This window comes from Bombina bombina, chromosome 7 (assembly GCF_027579735.1).
Source record: "Bombina bombina isolate aBomBom1 chromosome 7, aBomBom1.pri, whole genome shotgun sequence".
NCBI classification, from domain to species: domain Eukaryota; kingdom Metazoa; phylum Chordata; class Amphibia; order Anura; family Bombinatoridae; genus Bombina; species Bombina bombina.
The window spans coordinates 57,185,324-57,204,131 of record NC_069505.1 but is presented as its reverse complement, the minus strand read 5'-3'; the positions used below and the strand labels follow the sequence as shown (position 1 = coordinate 57,204,131).

The 18,808-nt window shown below is 39.5% G+C and overlaps 1 protein-coding gene across 3 annotated transcripts in view; it reads left to right on the top strand.

The window, feature by feature from the left end:
• ATG2A (autophagy related 2A) overlaps positions 1-18,808 on the top strand; it is a 514,214-nt gene that overhangs the window by 85,141 nt on the left and 410,265 nt on the right. For 2 of the 3 annotated variants that reach the window (XM_053720123.1, XM_053720125.1), the window contains exons 4-6: positions 10,027-10,129; positions 12,357-12,525; positions 16,015-16,194. In XM_053720123.1, coding sequence (XP_053576098.1) covers positions 10,027-10,129; positions 12,357-12,525; positions 16,015-16,194 — 452 coding nt within the window. The remainder of the gene's footprint in view (positions 1-10,026; positions 10,130-12,356; positions 12,526-16,014; positions 16,195-18,808) is intronic. The other variant, XM_053720124.1, reaches the window with a different exon arrangement.

Here is an 18,808-nt window from a genome sequence, read left to right as displayed (position 1 = left end):
CGGCAGAGAAAGGATAGTTTTGTGGAGTCATTGTCCCGGTACCTATCGCACAGTGGGAATATTTTTGTTCCACTGTTGGTGCATGGGCCAATAGGGGAGGGACCTCCCGTTCTATTGGGTTTTATAATTCGGAAGCAGAGCTTATTAGATATCCTTTTTGAGGAAAATTAATAGGTTCTTTCTACCTTTAGTTCAGGAAGAAGAATATCTTGACTGTTCATCCTTTTTGAGCAAATCCTGTTCTTAGGGACCGTATCTTCCCGGGTCTTGGCGGTTCTGGTTTTTACCATAGTCTGCTAGTACACTTTTAGGGACTTTCTCTTGTCTTTTTCGATCCTCAGAGTTGGACCTAGACCTGAGTTTCTGGTGTAGGCACCAGGGTGGTCCCTTGGTTGCTGATTTGATCCTACAGACAGGAAGTTTTTCCTTAGATCTTGCGAGGTTAGAGTTTACCTCATCAGGTTTTACCCTCCATTCCCCCTTCTGGCCTTCGTTGGCACTGTGGTGGAGGGTGAGGTATTTTTTTAATCTATCTTACATGGAATACAGGTTGAGGGAGTCGATTTCCAGTGTTCTATCCAGATCTCCCTGTCCTGAGGGATTTTTCTCTTTCTCTCCCGGGGCGATTTTGACTTTGTCACTTCCCTGTCAGTGGGGAGAGTATGTCCTATGGGGGTCCGTGGATCAGGAGTTTCTTTCCGATTATTCCTAAGTTTTTTTTCTCAGCCGAGCATTCTGCTCTGAGAATTTGGTTCTCTGGGTTCCTACCAGTTGGGACCTCTCAGTGGGTAGTGAGTTCCTCCTTCGTAGATGTGAGGGTCTCGAGTTTGGTGGTGGGCAGAGGCCCACTACAGATCATTGTCAGCGATCCACTCTATGATCGTGCCCTTCGGGATCGGTTGTTCTCTGCAATCATTCCTTTAAACTGACTATCCAAAGGATTTAGAATGTTTGTATCTGAATGGGGATGCCGATCGAGATTCTCAGGGCGTCCGTACCTATCCCTTTTTTCTTTTCCCTTAAGAGTTCATGGGCAGGGATCTTCAGACAGAGCTAATAGATCCTTAACAGTGCTTTGAGGGTCTATTTTAACCTTCTTCCTTTCGGCCAAGTCACTCTTTGTCGAGGATGGCCCGATCCTAGCAGGAGCAGGCATCAGGGAGACTGATTGCTCTGTTTATACCCACAAGTTTGTTTTTGCGGTTTAGGGGCTTCGCCACCATGGGAGTTACCTTGTTGCAGGGATCTGCTGGGTCAAGACCCTTTTGCGTCATGGGATCTTATTCCTCTGAGGCGGTTTTTGCGAGAGGTCACTTGGTCTTAGCCGAGAGAGGGTTTCTTTCTGAAAGGTTTTGGTCCTTTCCTTCAGCGCGTAGCTGGTCCCTTGTCATCTATCATAGGTGTGAAGTTCCACCCTTTGTCGGGAGGAGCTAGATCGTCTTGGCTCTCTATCGGAAGGTTTGATCCCCGGCGAGATCCACTCAGCCTTTCATCCTTCCGAGGTCGATAAAAATGAGAAGCACCTTGAGACCTTTACGTGTGATTATACGTGCTTTATAAGTACCCAATACATACATACATACATACAGATGTGCTACATTGTGTACTCTTTAAAATGCAGTACGTACTCCTTAAAGGGACAGTATACTCTGAAATTGATCTGTCAAAATTACATGTGCAACATGTATTTAACATAAGTTTCATTCATCAAAGTGTAAAACAAAAGTTTTTATCCTATATATTTTATCGTCAAACTTTTACCCCTTGTGTATTCACTGTCATTATTTCATATTTCAAGAATTAGCAATTAATGAAATAAATGTGATAGGCAGAGCGGTGAACTCAAAGTTCATTAATTATATAGAAGGATATGTTCCCTCCTGAGGCGTTGTTCAACAAACGATGTCTTCAGATTCGTCCTCATATAAAATGTTAGAAGAAAAAACACACCATTGTGTAACTCTGTAACCCACTTGGAACGTATGGTAGAAAATAGACAAATGGTTACTCACATTTAGTAGAGCCACTCCAGGCTCAGGTTGATGCGCACACCTAATTTATACTGGTAGGCAAACAGTATCCCACACGCAGATAGTAAAAAATAATATTTATTAAAAACTTATAAAAACGTCACAAATGCAGTATTGATAACAAAAGATATAAGGAGGGTGGTGCATATAAAACATACACCACACTCCTAGGGGGCGCTAACAATAAGCAGCAAACAGTAAGCAGATATATACAGATAATTAAGAGAATATACAATAAACCTAGCACACTTATATCAGATTATTAGAGATGATATGCTCACAAGTGGACCCAGATGATATTAGTATAATCAAATAACAAAAATGTCCACACAAAGAATAATCCAAAAGAAAGAAGGCAGCTCTCTGTCATAGGACGGTCATCCTGGTGTGGTGTGATCTATAAGAGAAAGAAGCACAGAGGCGCCAACATGGCCTAGTAACGTCACGGCAGTCAGATACAAAACATCAGCAGGATAGGAAATATACTCACAAGCGTAGCGCACCCAAATGGTGCTATTGTGGCAGCCTGGAACATCAAACAGTGGTCCAGCTCACTGGTGTCTCCAGCCAGATAGAGATGATCCTTGGCGAGGGCCTATCCTATGATGCCTATAAGGGCAAAAAAGGCACACACATAGCCCAGTAACGTTTGTACACCAGATATAAAAGGATTCAAGGTTGTACTTACAGGAAACAAAGCACCACCAGGTGCAATATCAGCAGTACTGGGACCTCTCAGCCGCCCAGTGGACTGTGGAATCCAATTTGCAGGATGCAGAAAATCACCACTTTGGAAGATAGAACTAGCACACACACTCTGCCCCCAAACAGGAGCAGAATAATTGTGATAAAGCAAGTGTATATTTAAAAACTTTTATTTTAAAAACAGCAACATGTTTCTCAGCCACCACAGGCTGTTTCCTCAGGCTATGTTAAAATGTTAACAACACTTGCTTTATAAAGACAATAGAACACATAAAACTAAATCTGATAGGCTAATTAATTTCTAAAGTGTGAACACCTGTTGCACAGGTCAGCAGTTGGTAGGCATGGAAACCTCTATATACAAAGCTCTCATATGTAACACAAACCATTTTGAGCAAATCCCAAATAAGAATAGATATCTCTGTATTAACCTCCATACCATTGCCATACCCAAAATAGACAATAGCAATAACCTTGTAACCCTTCAAATTAGGATTAAAAAATAAAAAATGGAAAACAGTAATATAACAATCACAATAAAAACATTTGTTATACACCTCAAAATAAAATAATCAAAATATGTACAACAATATAATATACCCCCATAAAAAACATAAGCAGGATACATGTATTTTAATAGTCTCTATTCTACATATAATCACATAATATGCCTGACCACATGTATGTTTTATATCACAATAGATCTATATTTTTCCTTTAGTATTATAGACCTTAATTGGTATTATATCTACATTGTACCCTCCTTTGAAGTGTGACATTTATTTCTCTGCCCTAACAAAAAAGCTCTCATATGTAACACAAACCATTTTGAGCAAATCTCAAATAAGAATAACCTATAACAAGTAATTAATACTAGATGTGTCAACATGAATATATAAATACATTTACTATGAGAGAATCTCAAAAAAAAAAATAATAATAATAAAAAAAAAAATAAAAAAAAATTGCCACAATGACTAACTAATGTTAAACCCTATCTGTGATATCATATATGCAAAATGTATGTACCTATATTTAATATAAATGTACTAGCAATGGAAATACTAAACAACCACTGTGTAGGATAATGCAACAACAATCAGCAACCCCTATCTATGTGTGATGTGATATTGGTGTGAAAAAGTGTCAATGTGACCTAGCCTAATAGAGGCCAACAAAAGGCCAACAAAAAAAAAATAATAAATAAAAAAATTACACAATGACTAACTAATGTTAAACCCTATCTGTGACATCATATATGCAAAATGTATGTACCTATATTTAATATAAATGTACTAACAAAATATTTGTAATATATAATAAAAATGATAAGCCAAGAATAAAGTGTGGAATGTAATCAAAATCTAAAGCTATATCTAAATGACGTGCAGAAGTATATATATATAGATATGTGTAATCATTGGTCCAACATAAAGATACCCTTGTATCCTATAAATAAGTCATCTGATCATGGTAATCTTATAAGTAATAATAATAATATTAAAGTGCTATACCGCTAATGTAAGAAAAAAATATATAAAAAAATAAAATAAAAAAAATTGTTACACATGGCGAAATACTAAACAACCACTGTGTAGGATAATGCAAAAACAATCAGCAACCCCTATCTATGTGTGATGTGATATTGGTGTGAAAAAGTGTCGATGTGACCTAGCCTAATAGAGGCCAAAAAAAATAAAAAAATATTGGTATTCAGAATGCTGCCATATCAAGGTTCTCATTGAGCCCATCTGGTTGGAGAGTACCTAATCTTTTAATCCAAAATGTCTCTCTTCTCCTAAGGGTCATTAGAGCATTGGGACAAGATTTTGAAATCATTTCAATAGGTGTTATTTTGATAGGGTTCTTATCTTTTTTGTGATGAGATAAACAATGTCTGGAGACTGCTGACCTGTGCAACAGGTGTTCACACTTTAGAAATTAATTAGCCTATCAGATTTAGTTTTATGTGTTCTATTGTCTTTATAAAGCAAGTGTTGTTAACATTTTAACATAGCCTGAGGAAACAGCCTGTGGTGGCTGAGAAACATGTTGCTGTTTTTAAAATAAAAGTTTTTAAATATACACTTGCTTTATCACAATTATTCTGCTCCTGTTTGGGGGCAGAGTGTGTGTGCTAGTTCTATCTTCCAAAGTGGTGATTTTCTGCATCCTGCAAATTGGATTCCACAGTCCACTGGGCGGCTGAGAGGTCCCAGTACTGCTGATATTGCACCTGGTGGTGCTTTGTTTCCTGTAAGTACAACCTTGAATCCTTTTATATCTGGTGTACAAACGTTACTGGGCTATGTGTGTGCCTTTTTTGCCCTTATAGGCATCATAGGATAGGCCCTCGCCAAGGATCATCTCTATCTGGCTGGAGACACCAGTGAGCTGGACCACTGTTTGATGTTCCAGGCTGCCACAATAGCACCATTTGGGTGCGCTACGCTTGTGAGTATATTTCCTATCCTGCTGATGTTTTGTATCTGACTGCCGTGACGTTACTAGGCCATGTTGGCGCCTCTGTGCTTCTTTCTCTTACAAATGCAGTATTGGCACCATGCAATGAGGATAGCTGAGTGATAATATGATTGTTAACACTCAAAGGAGAAAACCTAGACGCTGGATTGATGTGGATAGAGAGCAGAAACTTAACCGCTGACCAAACACAAGCTCATCACAGCACGGAATTGCTCCACCTCTGGCGACACAAGCAGATGACAGACGTATGGGTGAGATAAAAGAGTCTATAAGTTCCGATGTACGTTTCGCTTTGCAGCTTTTTCAAGGAATGGAGTGCGCATGTCCACAGAGTCCTTTAAACCCCGGCTAACCATCAAACTGGAAGTGGTAAGTGTGTAATCCACCATTTTGAAAAAGGGCAAATTGCCCATATGTTTCGAGGTCAGATGTGGTGATACACAAAACTTTTTGGGACGGATGGAGATGAAATGGATCCATATTATGGATAGTTTCATATCCAACGGACTTAATAAGGATTTTGAAGTGCATCATTTTTTATAATATTTATATGTAGAATAAGTGTATATTGATTTAATTATAGTGATGATAAGGGACACTTGTAGGGTACAATGACTCCTATGGGATCATAGGTGCACTCATCTGCATTTGTCAAAGTATCATAACGATATTACTATGAAATATGTGTTAATAATAACATGCTACGATGTAACTTTAGTCATAATTTGTTTCCAATGGTCTGACAATTTGTTTACATTGTTTGGATGATATGCCAATTGTAACCACCATTTGTTACTCTGTTCTTAACTTTTTTTATGCATATATGGGCTTTACTGTGCATCTGACCTCGAAACATATGGGCAATTTGCCCTTTTTCAAAATGGTGGATTACACACTTACCACTTCCGGTTTGATGGTTAGCCGGGGTTTAAATGACTCTGTGGACATGCGCACTCCATTCCTTGAAAAATCTGCAAAGCGAAACGTACGTTGGAACTTATAGACTCTTTTATCTCACCTATACGTCTGTCATCTGCTTGTGTCGCCAGAGGTGGAGCAATTCCGTGCTGTGATGAGCTTGTGTTTGGTCAGCGGTTCAGTTTCTGCTCTCTATCCACATCCATCCAGCGTCTAGGTTTTCTCCTTTGAGTGTTAACGATCATATTATCACTCAGCTATCCTCATTGCATAGAGCTAATACTGCATTTGTGACGTTTTTATAAGTTTCTAATAAATATTATCTTTTACTATCTGCGTGTGGGATACTGTTTGCCTACCAGTATAAAGTAGGTGTGCGCATCAACCTGAGCCTGGAGTGGCTCTACTAAATGTGAGTAACCATTTGTCTATTTTCTACCATATGTTCCAAGTGGGTTACAGAGTTACACTATGGTGTGTTTTTCCTTCTATCATTTTATGTGAGGACGAATCTGAAGACATTGTTTGTTGAACATCGTTTGTTGAACAACGCCTCAAGAGGGAACATATCCTTCTATATAATTAATTAACTTTGAGTTCACCGCTCTGCCTATCACATTTATTTCATTCTTTGTTACTTTGTGATTGAGTTGTACATTTATTGTAAGAATTAGCAATTAACCTATAGTGGTGATATCTGTCGCGCTATGTACCTGCTATGCGAACGCGCGCATGATGACATCATCTGCTTCTGGTTTCCTCTATTCCTAGTTATGCGCATGCCCAAAATCATAAGTTCACGGCAAGCGATCGATGCTTCCAAGCGTGAGCGAGCTTCAGTGGGAGGAAAATTGGGCATCACATCATTTGCATGTGGGAAGTACAGAGTCAGTTGGAGAACGGACGTCGAGTAACGGTTAGGCTGCAATAATTATAAGTTCATAAAACATGTTAGAATTATTTTTATTGCAAAATGAACAATGCGGTTCTAATGTAAGGATAATAGAGGAGGTTAGCGTTGGCTTTTACAACGTATGAATTTACTGACCCTTTAAGGGATTTCCTTTATAATAGGGCGGTGTTACGAGATTTTTTAGTTTTTTTTTCTCCCTAAGATTGTTATATTTATATGTCTTATTCCTTTTCTAAAGGAAAATGGTCTTTTCCCTTTCGGGAAATCTTGCCTTGATGTTGCTTTCAGCTACCTTAGAATAGACAGTTTGTTGTCTGTTGTATATTTGTATCTGGAAAGTGGAAGGGTTTGGAGGTTTTAGTTGACTTCCTTATTGTTAGTGGAGGTGTATTTTTCACTTGACCTAGGAGTCAACGGTACACTAGTCTCCTCAGGGGTTTATGGCTCAGTTCAAAAGCAGTGACGCCTTCTTGGGTCTCTGGCATAAGATCTCTAGGGTTCTGATTATTGGTCGGCTGCTTGGTCCTCCCAGCATTCTTTTTGCTTCTGTTGAAGCAGCCTTATGGGAGAATGGGTTTGTAGCAGGCTGTGGTTCCCTCAGATTTGGGCTGCCTTTTCTGTTTCCCCTCCTGTTAGCATTCAGTGTCCTCTGTAGCTTGGGTATAATTTCCCATAAGTAATGAATGCAGCTGTGGTCTCTCCCTGTATTAAGAAGGAAAACATAAATTATGACTTACCAGATAATTTCCTTTCCTTCTGTACAGGGAGAGTCCACAGCTCCCGCCCGTGTTCTCCGTTGGGCGGCCTTGTTCCCTTGGCAGAATGACTGGGGGATGAGGGGAGTGGGGGAGGTATTTAAGCCTTTGGCTGGGGTGTCTTTGCCTCCTCCTGGTGGCCAGGTTCAGTATTCCTACAAGTACCGAATGCAGCTGTGCACTCTCCCTGTACAGATGGAAAGGAAATTATCTGGTAAGAATAATTTATGTTTTTTGTCTTTCATGATTCAGATAGAGCACAATTTTAGGCAACTTTCTAATTTACTCCTATTATCATTTTTTTCTTCATTCTCTTGGTATCTTTATTTGAAAAAGAAGGCATCTAAGCTAAGGAACCAGCCATCTTTCTGTTCAGAACCCGCCTGGACAGCACTTGTTTAATGGTGGGTGCATTTAGCCAGCAATCATCAAGCACCACCCAGGTTGTGAAACAAAAATGGTCTGACTTCTAAACTTACATTCTTGCTTTTCAAATAAAAATGGCGAGCAGCTGATAAAGTAAGTAATTGGAAACACATAAGGGAAAAACAATTTTATAGTGTACTGTCTCTTTAATGCATCACATCCAGCCCAGTAAGTACAGATTAATACTGGTTGGTTTTCTTTAAAGGGACATGAAACACAACATTTTCTTTCATGATTTAGATACAGCATACAATTGTAAACACCTTTCCAATTTATTTCTATGTATGTATGTATTGGGTACTTGTAAAGTGCGGCTAATCACCCGTAAGGGTCTCAAGGCACTGCTCATTTTATTGACCTCGGAAGGATGAAAGGCTGAGTGGACCTCGCCCGGGATCGAACCTGCAACCCTTGGGTTGCTACAGAGCTCAGCCACAGTGTCTTAGCTTGCTGAGCTATTATATTATCTAATTTGCTTTGTTCCCTTGGTATTCTTTGTTAAAAAGCATAAGAAAGAAAAGCAAAATCATCTAGCTGCTGATTGGTGACTGCACATATAGGCCTCTTGTCATTGGTTCACAAGAGTTAACAAAAAAAGTACATTTCATGTTATAGTTTAAATATAAATTGAGAGTAAAAATATTATCTAACTCATGTATAATAATGATATATTAGTAAAGAGAACTTTACAGCTTTTTTTCTAATTTACTCCAATTATCAATTTTTCTTTATTCACTTGCTATCTTTATTTAAAAAGCAGGAATGTAAAACTTAGGAGCTGGCCCATTTTTGCTTCAGCGCCTGGGTAGCTCTTACTGATTGGTGGCTAAATCTAGCCAACAATAAGCAAGCACTATCCAGGGTGCTGAACCTAAAATGGGCCGGCTCTTAAAGGGACATGAGACCCAAATATTTTCTTTCATGATTATGAAAGAGCATGTGATTTTAAACAACTTTCCAATTTACTTATATTATTTAATTTGCTTCCTTCTCTTGTTATCCTTTGCTGAAAGGTTTATCTAGGTAAGCTCAGGAGCAGCATAGAACCTAGGTTCTATCTGCTGATTGGTGGCTGCATATATATATATATATATATATATATATATACATATACTGATTGTAATTGGCTCACCCATGTGTTCAGTTACAAACCAGTAGTGCATTGCTGCTCCTTCAACAAATGATAATAAAAGAATGAAGACAATTTGATAATGTAAGTAAACTGGAAAGTTGTTTAAAATTGTATGTTCTACCTAAATCATGAATGGCAATGGATACCAAGAGAACGAAGAAAAAATAATAGTGGGAGTAAATTAGAAAGTTGCTTAAAATTGCTGCTCTGATTCATGAAAGTAAAATTGGTTTTAGTTTAAGGCGTGATTCGTTTTTTGAACGGTAAAAACAGAAACATAGAACATAAATAAAAATGAAAATTAGAATAGAACCACATAGTCTGAATTTCAAATAAGTAATAGATCTTTTTTATGACAAATTTCAGATATGTTCTACATCGCCCTGTATCATGTGACAGCCATCAGCCAATCACAAAAAATCATAAAGTGTGCGTAGAAAAAGATTGTGCACATTTGGAAGTTGTTTACAATTGAGTGTTCTATCTGAATCTTGTTTAATTTTGACTTTAGTGGTCCTTTAACCCTTTTCTTCAAACCGTTCCCTGTGTTCTTTAGTGAATATGCTGCATATGATAATGCAGAAACTACAGAAGGCTTTTACTGAATTGTGTTAACCTGTTGTGTCTCAATCTGTCCTTTTTTTCTTAATTTTTTCTTTGTAGTACTGCGCAGAATTAAGGTAACCTTCCTAGATACCATAATTCGTATTGAGAATACACCGGAAGAATCTTCTACTCGAACGGCACTTGAAATCCACATCAAAAGGTTAGATATTGGTAAAAATCAATCATGTTGGTAGTGGATTGTTTTCTCTTGTTTTCTTCATGACATAGAGGAGCATAATCAACAAATGAAAACAAATTAAAAATTGCCAAAAAATCTGTTAAAAATTTGGATTTATTTCAATTAGCGGTTTATAAGTACTATGTATTTCAATTCTAGTCCATAAGGCATTTTTTCCCTGAGAAGTTAGGTTTTTCCTGGCACATTGTTATAGATTAGTCGTATCTATTTAGCTTTCTTCCTTCATAATGTTAAAGGGCTATAAAAGTGTAAAAAGATATATACGCTAATGCAGGGCTTGACAAATTAGTTCAGAATCTAGGAGCCAGCCTATAAATTGAGGAGCCAGAAACTTTTTGACATCCCTTTGAAATATATTATAGTATATTCATTGACAGACATGAATGTCACTCACATACATATGTGTCTGTATGATATACACATAAATAATATAATACAATAAAAGTTGGATATGTATTTTACTGCTCCGAGGGCTTTAATGCATCTAGAAGCACCAAACAAGCTAAATTTTAGGTGTGGCTGGTGACAACCGGCGGGAGTGGAAGGGACCAGGTAGCCAGTGCCTAATTTTAAGGTGCCAGTAGCTCACTGGCTCCTGGGTTTGTCAAACCCTGCTCTGTTGTGTTATGGCATTTTATTATTGCTGCATTACTTGCATACAACTGATAGTTAAAGACATAGTTAAAATCAGCTCCAAAGCAACAATGCACTACTGGGAGCTAGCTGAACACATCTAGTGAGCCAATGACACAAGGCATATGTGCTTAGCTATCAACCAGCAGCTAGCTTCCAGTTGCTGTTCCTGAACCTACCTTGGTATGCCTTTCAACAAATGACATCAATAGAATGGACGTTTTATAATAGAAGGAAACTGAAAAAGTCTCCTAAAATTACACTCTCTATTTGGACCAAGAAAGTTAAACTTTCACTTTAATGTCCCTTTAAACCCCAGTAGCCTTATTAGTAGCCTTATTATAAGAACATTGCATGTCTGCACAAATGACCATCTCTATACTTCCAGTAAGGCATAAATACATGTATCATACATACAAATATCATGTGAGCTGAGCCCTTATAGGCCACCAAGGTATCTGAAGTCCTATGCCAAACGTTTCATGGCAGCTCGGGTGATTTTATGCTTTTTTTCTAACCTATTACAATCTATTGGAAATACTATAACCTCTCAAACAGAGAAATCTAGTTAAACGCACACTGCAGGGCCATACTCCAGTATGCCATACCTTAGAACTTCTATGTTCATTATGGACCTGCTGCAGTCATCTTTGTTTTCTTTTGGCTAAGTGTTTAAAGTGATGGTAAACTAAGACCAGTTCAAACATGCGATCGTATGTAAAATAAAAAAGGTGACTTTTTCATTCATGAAAATGCTGCAATCGCTCGGTATTTGTAGATATTTAATATTAAAATGCTTCAATTTCACATTCCTTCCCCCGCCCGTACAACCGCCGCCATTGATTTTCTAAGTCCCGTTTTTTAAAGACCAATGACAGGCCAGGCAGTCGGCGACACTGATAGAAGCAAACATGCCCTACGTTATGTAAGCAAATGCGTTACATGTTGGCTCGCTGACTGACAGTCCTGTAGCACGCCGTTGTATTGCATACGGAATTCCATGCATGCGCAGAGCGAAGGATGAAGACTAAGATGCCCATATAATGACGTAGTGAGTGGGTGGTTCCGCTCTCTACGTCGGCTAAAGAACGGGACCAGGAAGTAATGCTGGTGACGGAGCAAGGAGTGATAACGCTCTGTAAGTACAATATAGATTTATTGTTAAGCGTTTGTGATTCAAACATTAAAAATATATGGCGATTTAGGTTAGACCGACTGGAGGAATAATTATTGAGTTTTAAATTACAATAAATTTACCATCACTTTAATATAGAATCATCCTCAACATTGCAGTGTCTTACGCAACCAATTTTAGATCACATAGTGTCTAACGCCTGTCGCATCATTAGTGGGGCAAACCTCTTTATTTATATTGCGCTGCTTCTGGTTTTCCATTATCTCACAGTCTAGTCCCCTGATTTCCCCCCCCCATCTGTAGAACAAATCTAATTTTATGTTCTACCTTCTTGTATACTTAAAAACATTCTTTTGATTTAAAAGTATCTCTTTTCAATACCTCTGTAAATCTCACTGGCTGTCTATTCCACTATTCCAGACTAGATTACTGTGATGAAGCTGTTAGAGACTGTGCTCACACTATCCCGGTGGACATCCATCAACCTCCAGCCTTCATTCAGAAAATCCTACAACTCAGTGGTGTCTCGCTTCGCTATGAAGAATTCAACACAAGAATGCAGAGCCCTTCTCCTAGTCCCGCCCCTGAGGTACCAGAACATGATTAACCATCAAGTTATATGGTTAGAGGTGCTGGGAGTCTGTGGGTATGGAGGGAATACTGAATGTGGAACATACAATCTGATTGGTAAAAGAAAGAGGGCAACAGATGAAGGTTTAGAATTTGGATGCTGTGCAAATGATTAATGAGAGCAATATATGACTTACGTTGTAGATCTGTTTTATTGGATTTGAGAGAAGTGTAATAACCCTCACTCAGAAATGGGAGTAAAGGGTTTATAATTTAATCTTGTTTTGTGTGGTCCTGTAAAAGAGCGAGGAATGTTACGGTTTTGTTTGTGTGATTCTGCAATGGGAGTTGAGGGCATGTAACTATATTCTGTCTGTCTAACTCTCTGTAGAGGGAGGTGAGGGCATGTAACTATATTCTGTCTAACTCTCTGTAGAGGGAGGTGAGGGCATGTAACTATATTATGTCTAACTCTCTTTAGAGGGAGGTGAGGGCATGTAACTATATTCTGTCTTTTTAACTCTCTGTAGAGGGAGGTGAGGGCATGTAACTCACTGTATTACTCTTTGTGGAAGGTGTTACTCTATTCTCATTTTGTGACACTGTAGTGGAGGAGGGGCATGTAACTTCTCATTGTGTGACACTAGTGGAGGGGGGCATGTAACTATTCTCATTGTGTGACACTATAGTGGAGGAGGGGCATGTAACTATTGACAATGTGTGACACTAGTGGAAGGGGGGCATGTAACTATTCTCATTGTGTGACAATGTAGTGGAGTAGGGCTTGTAAATCTATTGTCATTATGTGACACTGTAATGGAGGAGAGGCAGGAAACTGATCTCATTGTGTGACACTAATGGAGGAGGGCATGTAACTATTCTCTGTGTGACACTGTAGTGGAGGAGGGGCATGCAACTCTATTCTCTTTGACACTAGTGGAGGAGGAGCATGTAACTATTCTCATTGTGTGACACTGTAGTGGAGGAGGAGCATGTAACTATTCTCATTGTGTGACACTGTAGTGGAGGAGGAGCATGTAACTATTCTCATTGTGTGACACTGTAGTGGAGGGGGACCATGTAACTCTATTCCCTTTATGTGACACTCTAGCAGGGGAAGGGTGTGTAACTATTCTCATTGTGTGACACTGTAGTTGAGGAAGGGCATGCAACTGTTCTCATTGTGTGACACTGTAGTAGGGGAGGGGCATGCAACTATTCTCATTGTGTGACACTGTAACAGGGGAAGGGTATGTAACTTCTCATTGTGTGACACTGTAGTTGTGGGGGGCATGTAACTCAATTCCCATTATGTGACACTCTAGCAGGGGAAGGGTGTGTAACTATTCTCATTGTGTCACACTGTAGTGGAGGAGGGCTATGTAGTTCAGTTCTCATTGTGTGACACTGTAGTGGAGGAGGGGCATGTAGCTCTATTCTTTGTGTGTCATTGTAGTGGAGGAGGGGTATGTAACATAGTAGATAAGGTTGAAAAAAGGCCGAAGTCCATCGAGTTCAACCTCAACCCCACTAAAAGGTGACCCATTTAATACAAGCAATCATATCCATGATTTTTTTTTATACAGAAATGTATCCAGACTATTTTAAATGTATCTAGGGTATTGGCATTCACTACCTCCTTTGGTAATGAGTTCCACAATTTTATTGCTCTTACAGTGAAAAAACATTTCCTTTGCAGGAGATTAAATCTCCTTTCCTCCAACCTTAAATTGTGACCTCTTGTCAGAAACAATTTTCTTTAAATAAACAGAGCTTCTGTCATCTCTGTATATGGGCCTTGAATATATTTATATAAAGTAATCATGTCACCTCTCAAGTGCTTTTTTTCTAAAGAAAACAGACCCAGTTTGGCTAGCCTCTCCTCATACGTTAAATTCTCCATTCCCCTTATTAGCTTTGTGGCCCTTCTCTAAACTTTTTCTAGTTCTGCAATATCTTTTTTTGCGATCGTTCCCCAGAACTGCAAACCATACTCAAGGTGAGGTCTTTCCACGGCTTTATATAGTGACAGAATTATGTTTCCTCCCTTGAATCAATGTCTCTTTTAATACATGCCAGTATCTTATTAGTCTTTGAAGCCACTGTCCTGCATTGTGTAACCATCTTTAGCTTGTTATCTATTACTACTCCCAAATCCCTTTCCTCCTGTGTTTGGCTAAGTCTTGTCCCATTTAAAAAAAACGTTGCCTGCTTATTTTTACTTCCAAAATGTAGAACCTTGCATTTTCCCGTATTAAATCTCACTTTCCATTTACCTGCCCATACTTCTAATTTTTGCAGATCCCTTTGTAATGAATGGATCATCTGCAAAAATAGAGAGATGTCGCTATTTAATCCTTGCTCCAAGTCATTCATAAAAATATTAAAAAGAACAGGGCCCAGTACTGATCCCTGGGGGACTCCACTGATTACCTTTGTCCAATCTGAGTATGAACCATTTACTACTACTCGTTGCTCCCTATCTTTTAACCAGTTATTTATCCATGAGCTAACATTTTCAGCTATTCCCAGTCCCTTCATTTTGTCCATTAATCTCTCATGTGGCACTGTATCAAATGCCTTTGCAAAATCTAAGTATATCACATCAACTGTTTCCCCTTTATCTATATTTGTACTTACTTCCTCATATAATCTAATTGGATTAGTTTGACATGATCTATTTCTCCTAAAACCATGCTGATTAGAACTCATAATCTTGTTTACACGAATATGCTCATCAGTATTATCCCTTATAATCCCTTCAAATATCTTTCCCACTATTGATGTCAGACTAACTGGTCTATAGCTTCCTGGATCATCCCTGCTTCCCTTTTTAAAGATTGGCACCACATCAGCTTTACGCCAATCCTGGGTTACTATGCCTGAGGATAATGAAGAGTAGAGGTTTGTCTATAACAGTGCTAAATTCCCTTAACACCCTTGGGTGTATTCCATCTGGGCCTGGAGTTTTATTTAGCTCTATTCTTTGTGTGGCATTGTAGTAGAGAAGGGGCATGTAACTATGTTCTCATTGTGTGCACTGGAGGAGGGGCATGTAACGTTCTCATTGTGTGACATTGCACTGCAGGAGGGGCATGCAACTATGCTCTCATTGTGTGACTGCACTGGAGGAGGGGCATGTAACTCTATTCTGGCTGCCTCTTTTATGGGAGGGAATGGAACTGTTCTGTCTGTTAAACTGTAGTAAAGGAGGATCATGTAACTGATTTTGTATGAGTGTCTGTAGTTTTATGGAAACCAAAAAAGAGCTGGAAGCAGCCGCTTATATAAAACGTAGCATTTATTTAGTCAATAAGTAAAAGTCCATGGAGGAACAAAGATACACTAAGAAAAAATAGTATACGCGTTTCGGCTAAACGCTGTACTCACTACTGTAGTTTTATGACCACGTTATTCTCTCTACCTTAAGTATTTATAAAGAAAAATAAGATTGTTGTTTTAAATCCCTTTAATCTTCTTTTTTATTACTTTTTGTAACCAATTTTAGCAGGATGCCCTTTTGTCTTCCCGACATACCGACCCTGAATCCATATCGAGCCCAGGAGCTCCCAGCCGGCCTGCGGAGCCCACCACAGTCCCCGTCCCCACCCTTGAAATCGGTAGCTGCTCTGGATGTACGGAGATGACTATCAAGCTGAAACAGAATGACATGTTTCCAGGACCAAAGGTGACAGAATAACATTACTGGGGGGATCACAGTGCTGCCAGTTATTAATAATGTACAGGATCTAAACGAACCATGTATAAAACAGGTTGTATATGCAAGGGTGGGATGTGCACTAAAAATTAGATAACATCTCTAATAATATGTTTGGAGGACTTACAAATAGGGCATTACTAGAGGGCCCACCACATCAATGGAGAACAACATAAAGCTTTAAAATAATTTCTTGTGCATTTTAAAGGTACAGTAAAGGGAAAATTAAACACTCATGATTTAGATAGAGCATACAATTGTAAACAACTCTCCTATTTACTTTTATTCTCAATTTTTGTTTGTTCTCATGGTATCCTTTGCTGAAGAATAATTCTAGATAGGCTGATAGGAGGTTAGGAGCGTCCATGTGTCTTTAGCAGTCTATGACAGCAGTGTTGGCAACTATATATAACATTGCATTTGTTGCAAACAGTGCTACCAGATAGCGAAAGACGCGTGCATGCTCCGGAGCTCACCAAGGATTACTCTTTAACTAAGGATACCAAGAGAACAAATCACATTTTATAATCAAAGTAAAATGGAAATTTCTTTCCTATGACATTGAGAATCCACAACGTCATTCCAATTACTAGTAGGATAGTCAACTGCCGGCCACCAGGAGGAGGCAAAGAGCCTTACCCATAACCCCCAGTCATTCTCTTTCCCTCTGTCAGTGGAGGTTGTGCGAAGTTGGTGTCTGAAGATTTTAATCCTTTTATTGGGTACTTTTCCCTGCAAGCAAGGATTAGGGTCTAGCTGTGTCCATGTCAATCTCTTGAGTAAGAGTAGTGGTGGCTTTTAGCAGTTAAAATGCGACGAAGAAGTCTTTGCTTTACTTTTAACATTTTGCTACCCCTTTGTAGAAAGCCAGAGTTAGTTGCTCTGTTCTTTCTTTTCCTACAGGTCTGACAGGGAGTGAAGCGCCTTCCACTCCTAAGGATCAGTATCTATCATGCAATTTGATCTAAGGTAAGTGCCTTTGCCCTCTAGGTACAGAAGGATAGCAGCACTTAAGAGGTTAATCCTCATTTTCAGATCATTCCTTTGGGACTTAATACTCCTTATTAATTAAGGATTCATATTGAGGACATGGCACTTGGGTATTTTTACTCAAATATGGGGAGTTTACTTGGCCAGGGGATTTCATGGGTTAATGGTAAAATAATACTTTATTGGTTCCCTACTATATAATTATGCTTCTAGGTTCAGAGGCTTAAAAATTTTTATATCTTTTCATATGACAACACTGAAGAAATGACACTTTGCTACAATGTAAAGTAGTGAGTGTACAGTCTGTATAACAGTGTATATTTCCTTTCCCCTCAAAATAACTCAACACAGCCATTAATGTCTAAACCGTTGGCAACAAAAGTGAGTACACCCCTAAGTGGAAATGTTCAAATTGGGCACAATAATCCATTTTTCCTCCCCGTTGTCATGTGACTCGTTAGTGTTACAAGGTCTCAGGTGTGAATGGGGAGCAGGTGTGTTAAATTTGGTGTTATCGCTCTCACACTCTCTCGTACTGGTCACTGGAAGTTCAACATGGCACCTCATGGCAAAGAACTCTTTGAGGATCTGAAAAAAAAGGAATTGTTGCTCTACATAAAGATAGCATAGGCTATAAGAAGATTGCCAAGACCCTGAAACTGAGCTGCAGCATGGTGGGCAAGACCATACAGCGGTTTCACAGGACAGGTTCCACTCAGAACAGGCCTCGTCATGGTCGACCAAAGAAGTTGAGTGCACGTGCTCAGCGTCATATCTAGAGGTTGTCTTTGGGAAATAGACATATGAGTGCTGCCAGCATTGCTGCAGAGATTGAAGGGGTGGGGGGAGTCAGCCTGTCAGTGCTCAAACCATACGCCGCACACTGCATCAAATTGGTCTGCATTGCTGTCGTCCCAGAAGGAAGCCTTTTCTAAAGATGATGCACAAGAAAGCCTGCAAACAGTTTGCTGAAGACAAGCAGACTAAGGACATGGATTACTGGAACCATGTCCTGTGGTCCGATGTGATCAAGATAAACGTATTTGGTTCAGATGGTGTCAAGCGTGTGTGGCGGCAACTAGGTGAGGAGTACAAAGACAAGTGTTTCTTGCCTACAGTCAAGCATGGTGGTGGGAGTGTCATGGTCTGGGCCTGCATGAGTGCTGCCGGCACTGGGGAGCTCCAATTCATTTAGGGAACCATGAATGCCAGCATGTACTGTGACATACTGAAGCAGAGCATGATCCCCTCCCTTCGGAGACTGGGCGGCAGGGCAGTATTCCAACATAACGACCCCCAAACACACCTCCAAGACGACCACTGTCTTGCTAAAGAAGCTGAGGATAAAGGTGATGGACTGGCCAAGCATGTCTCCAGACCTAAACCCTATTGAGCATCTGTGGGGCATCCTCAAACGGAAGGTAGGGGAGCTCAAGGTCTCTAACATCCACTAGCTCCGTGATGTCATCATGGAGGAGTGGAAGAGGACTCCATTGGCAACCTGTGAAGCTCTGGTGAACTCCATGCCCAAGAGGGTTAAGGCAGTGCTGGAAAATAATGGTGGCCACACAAAATATTGACACTTTGGGCCCAA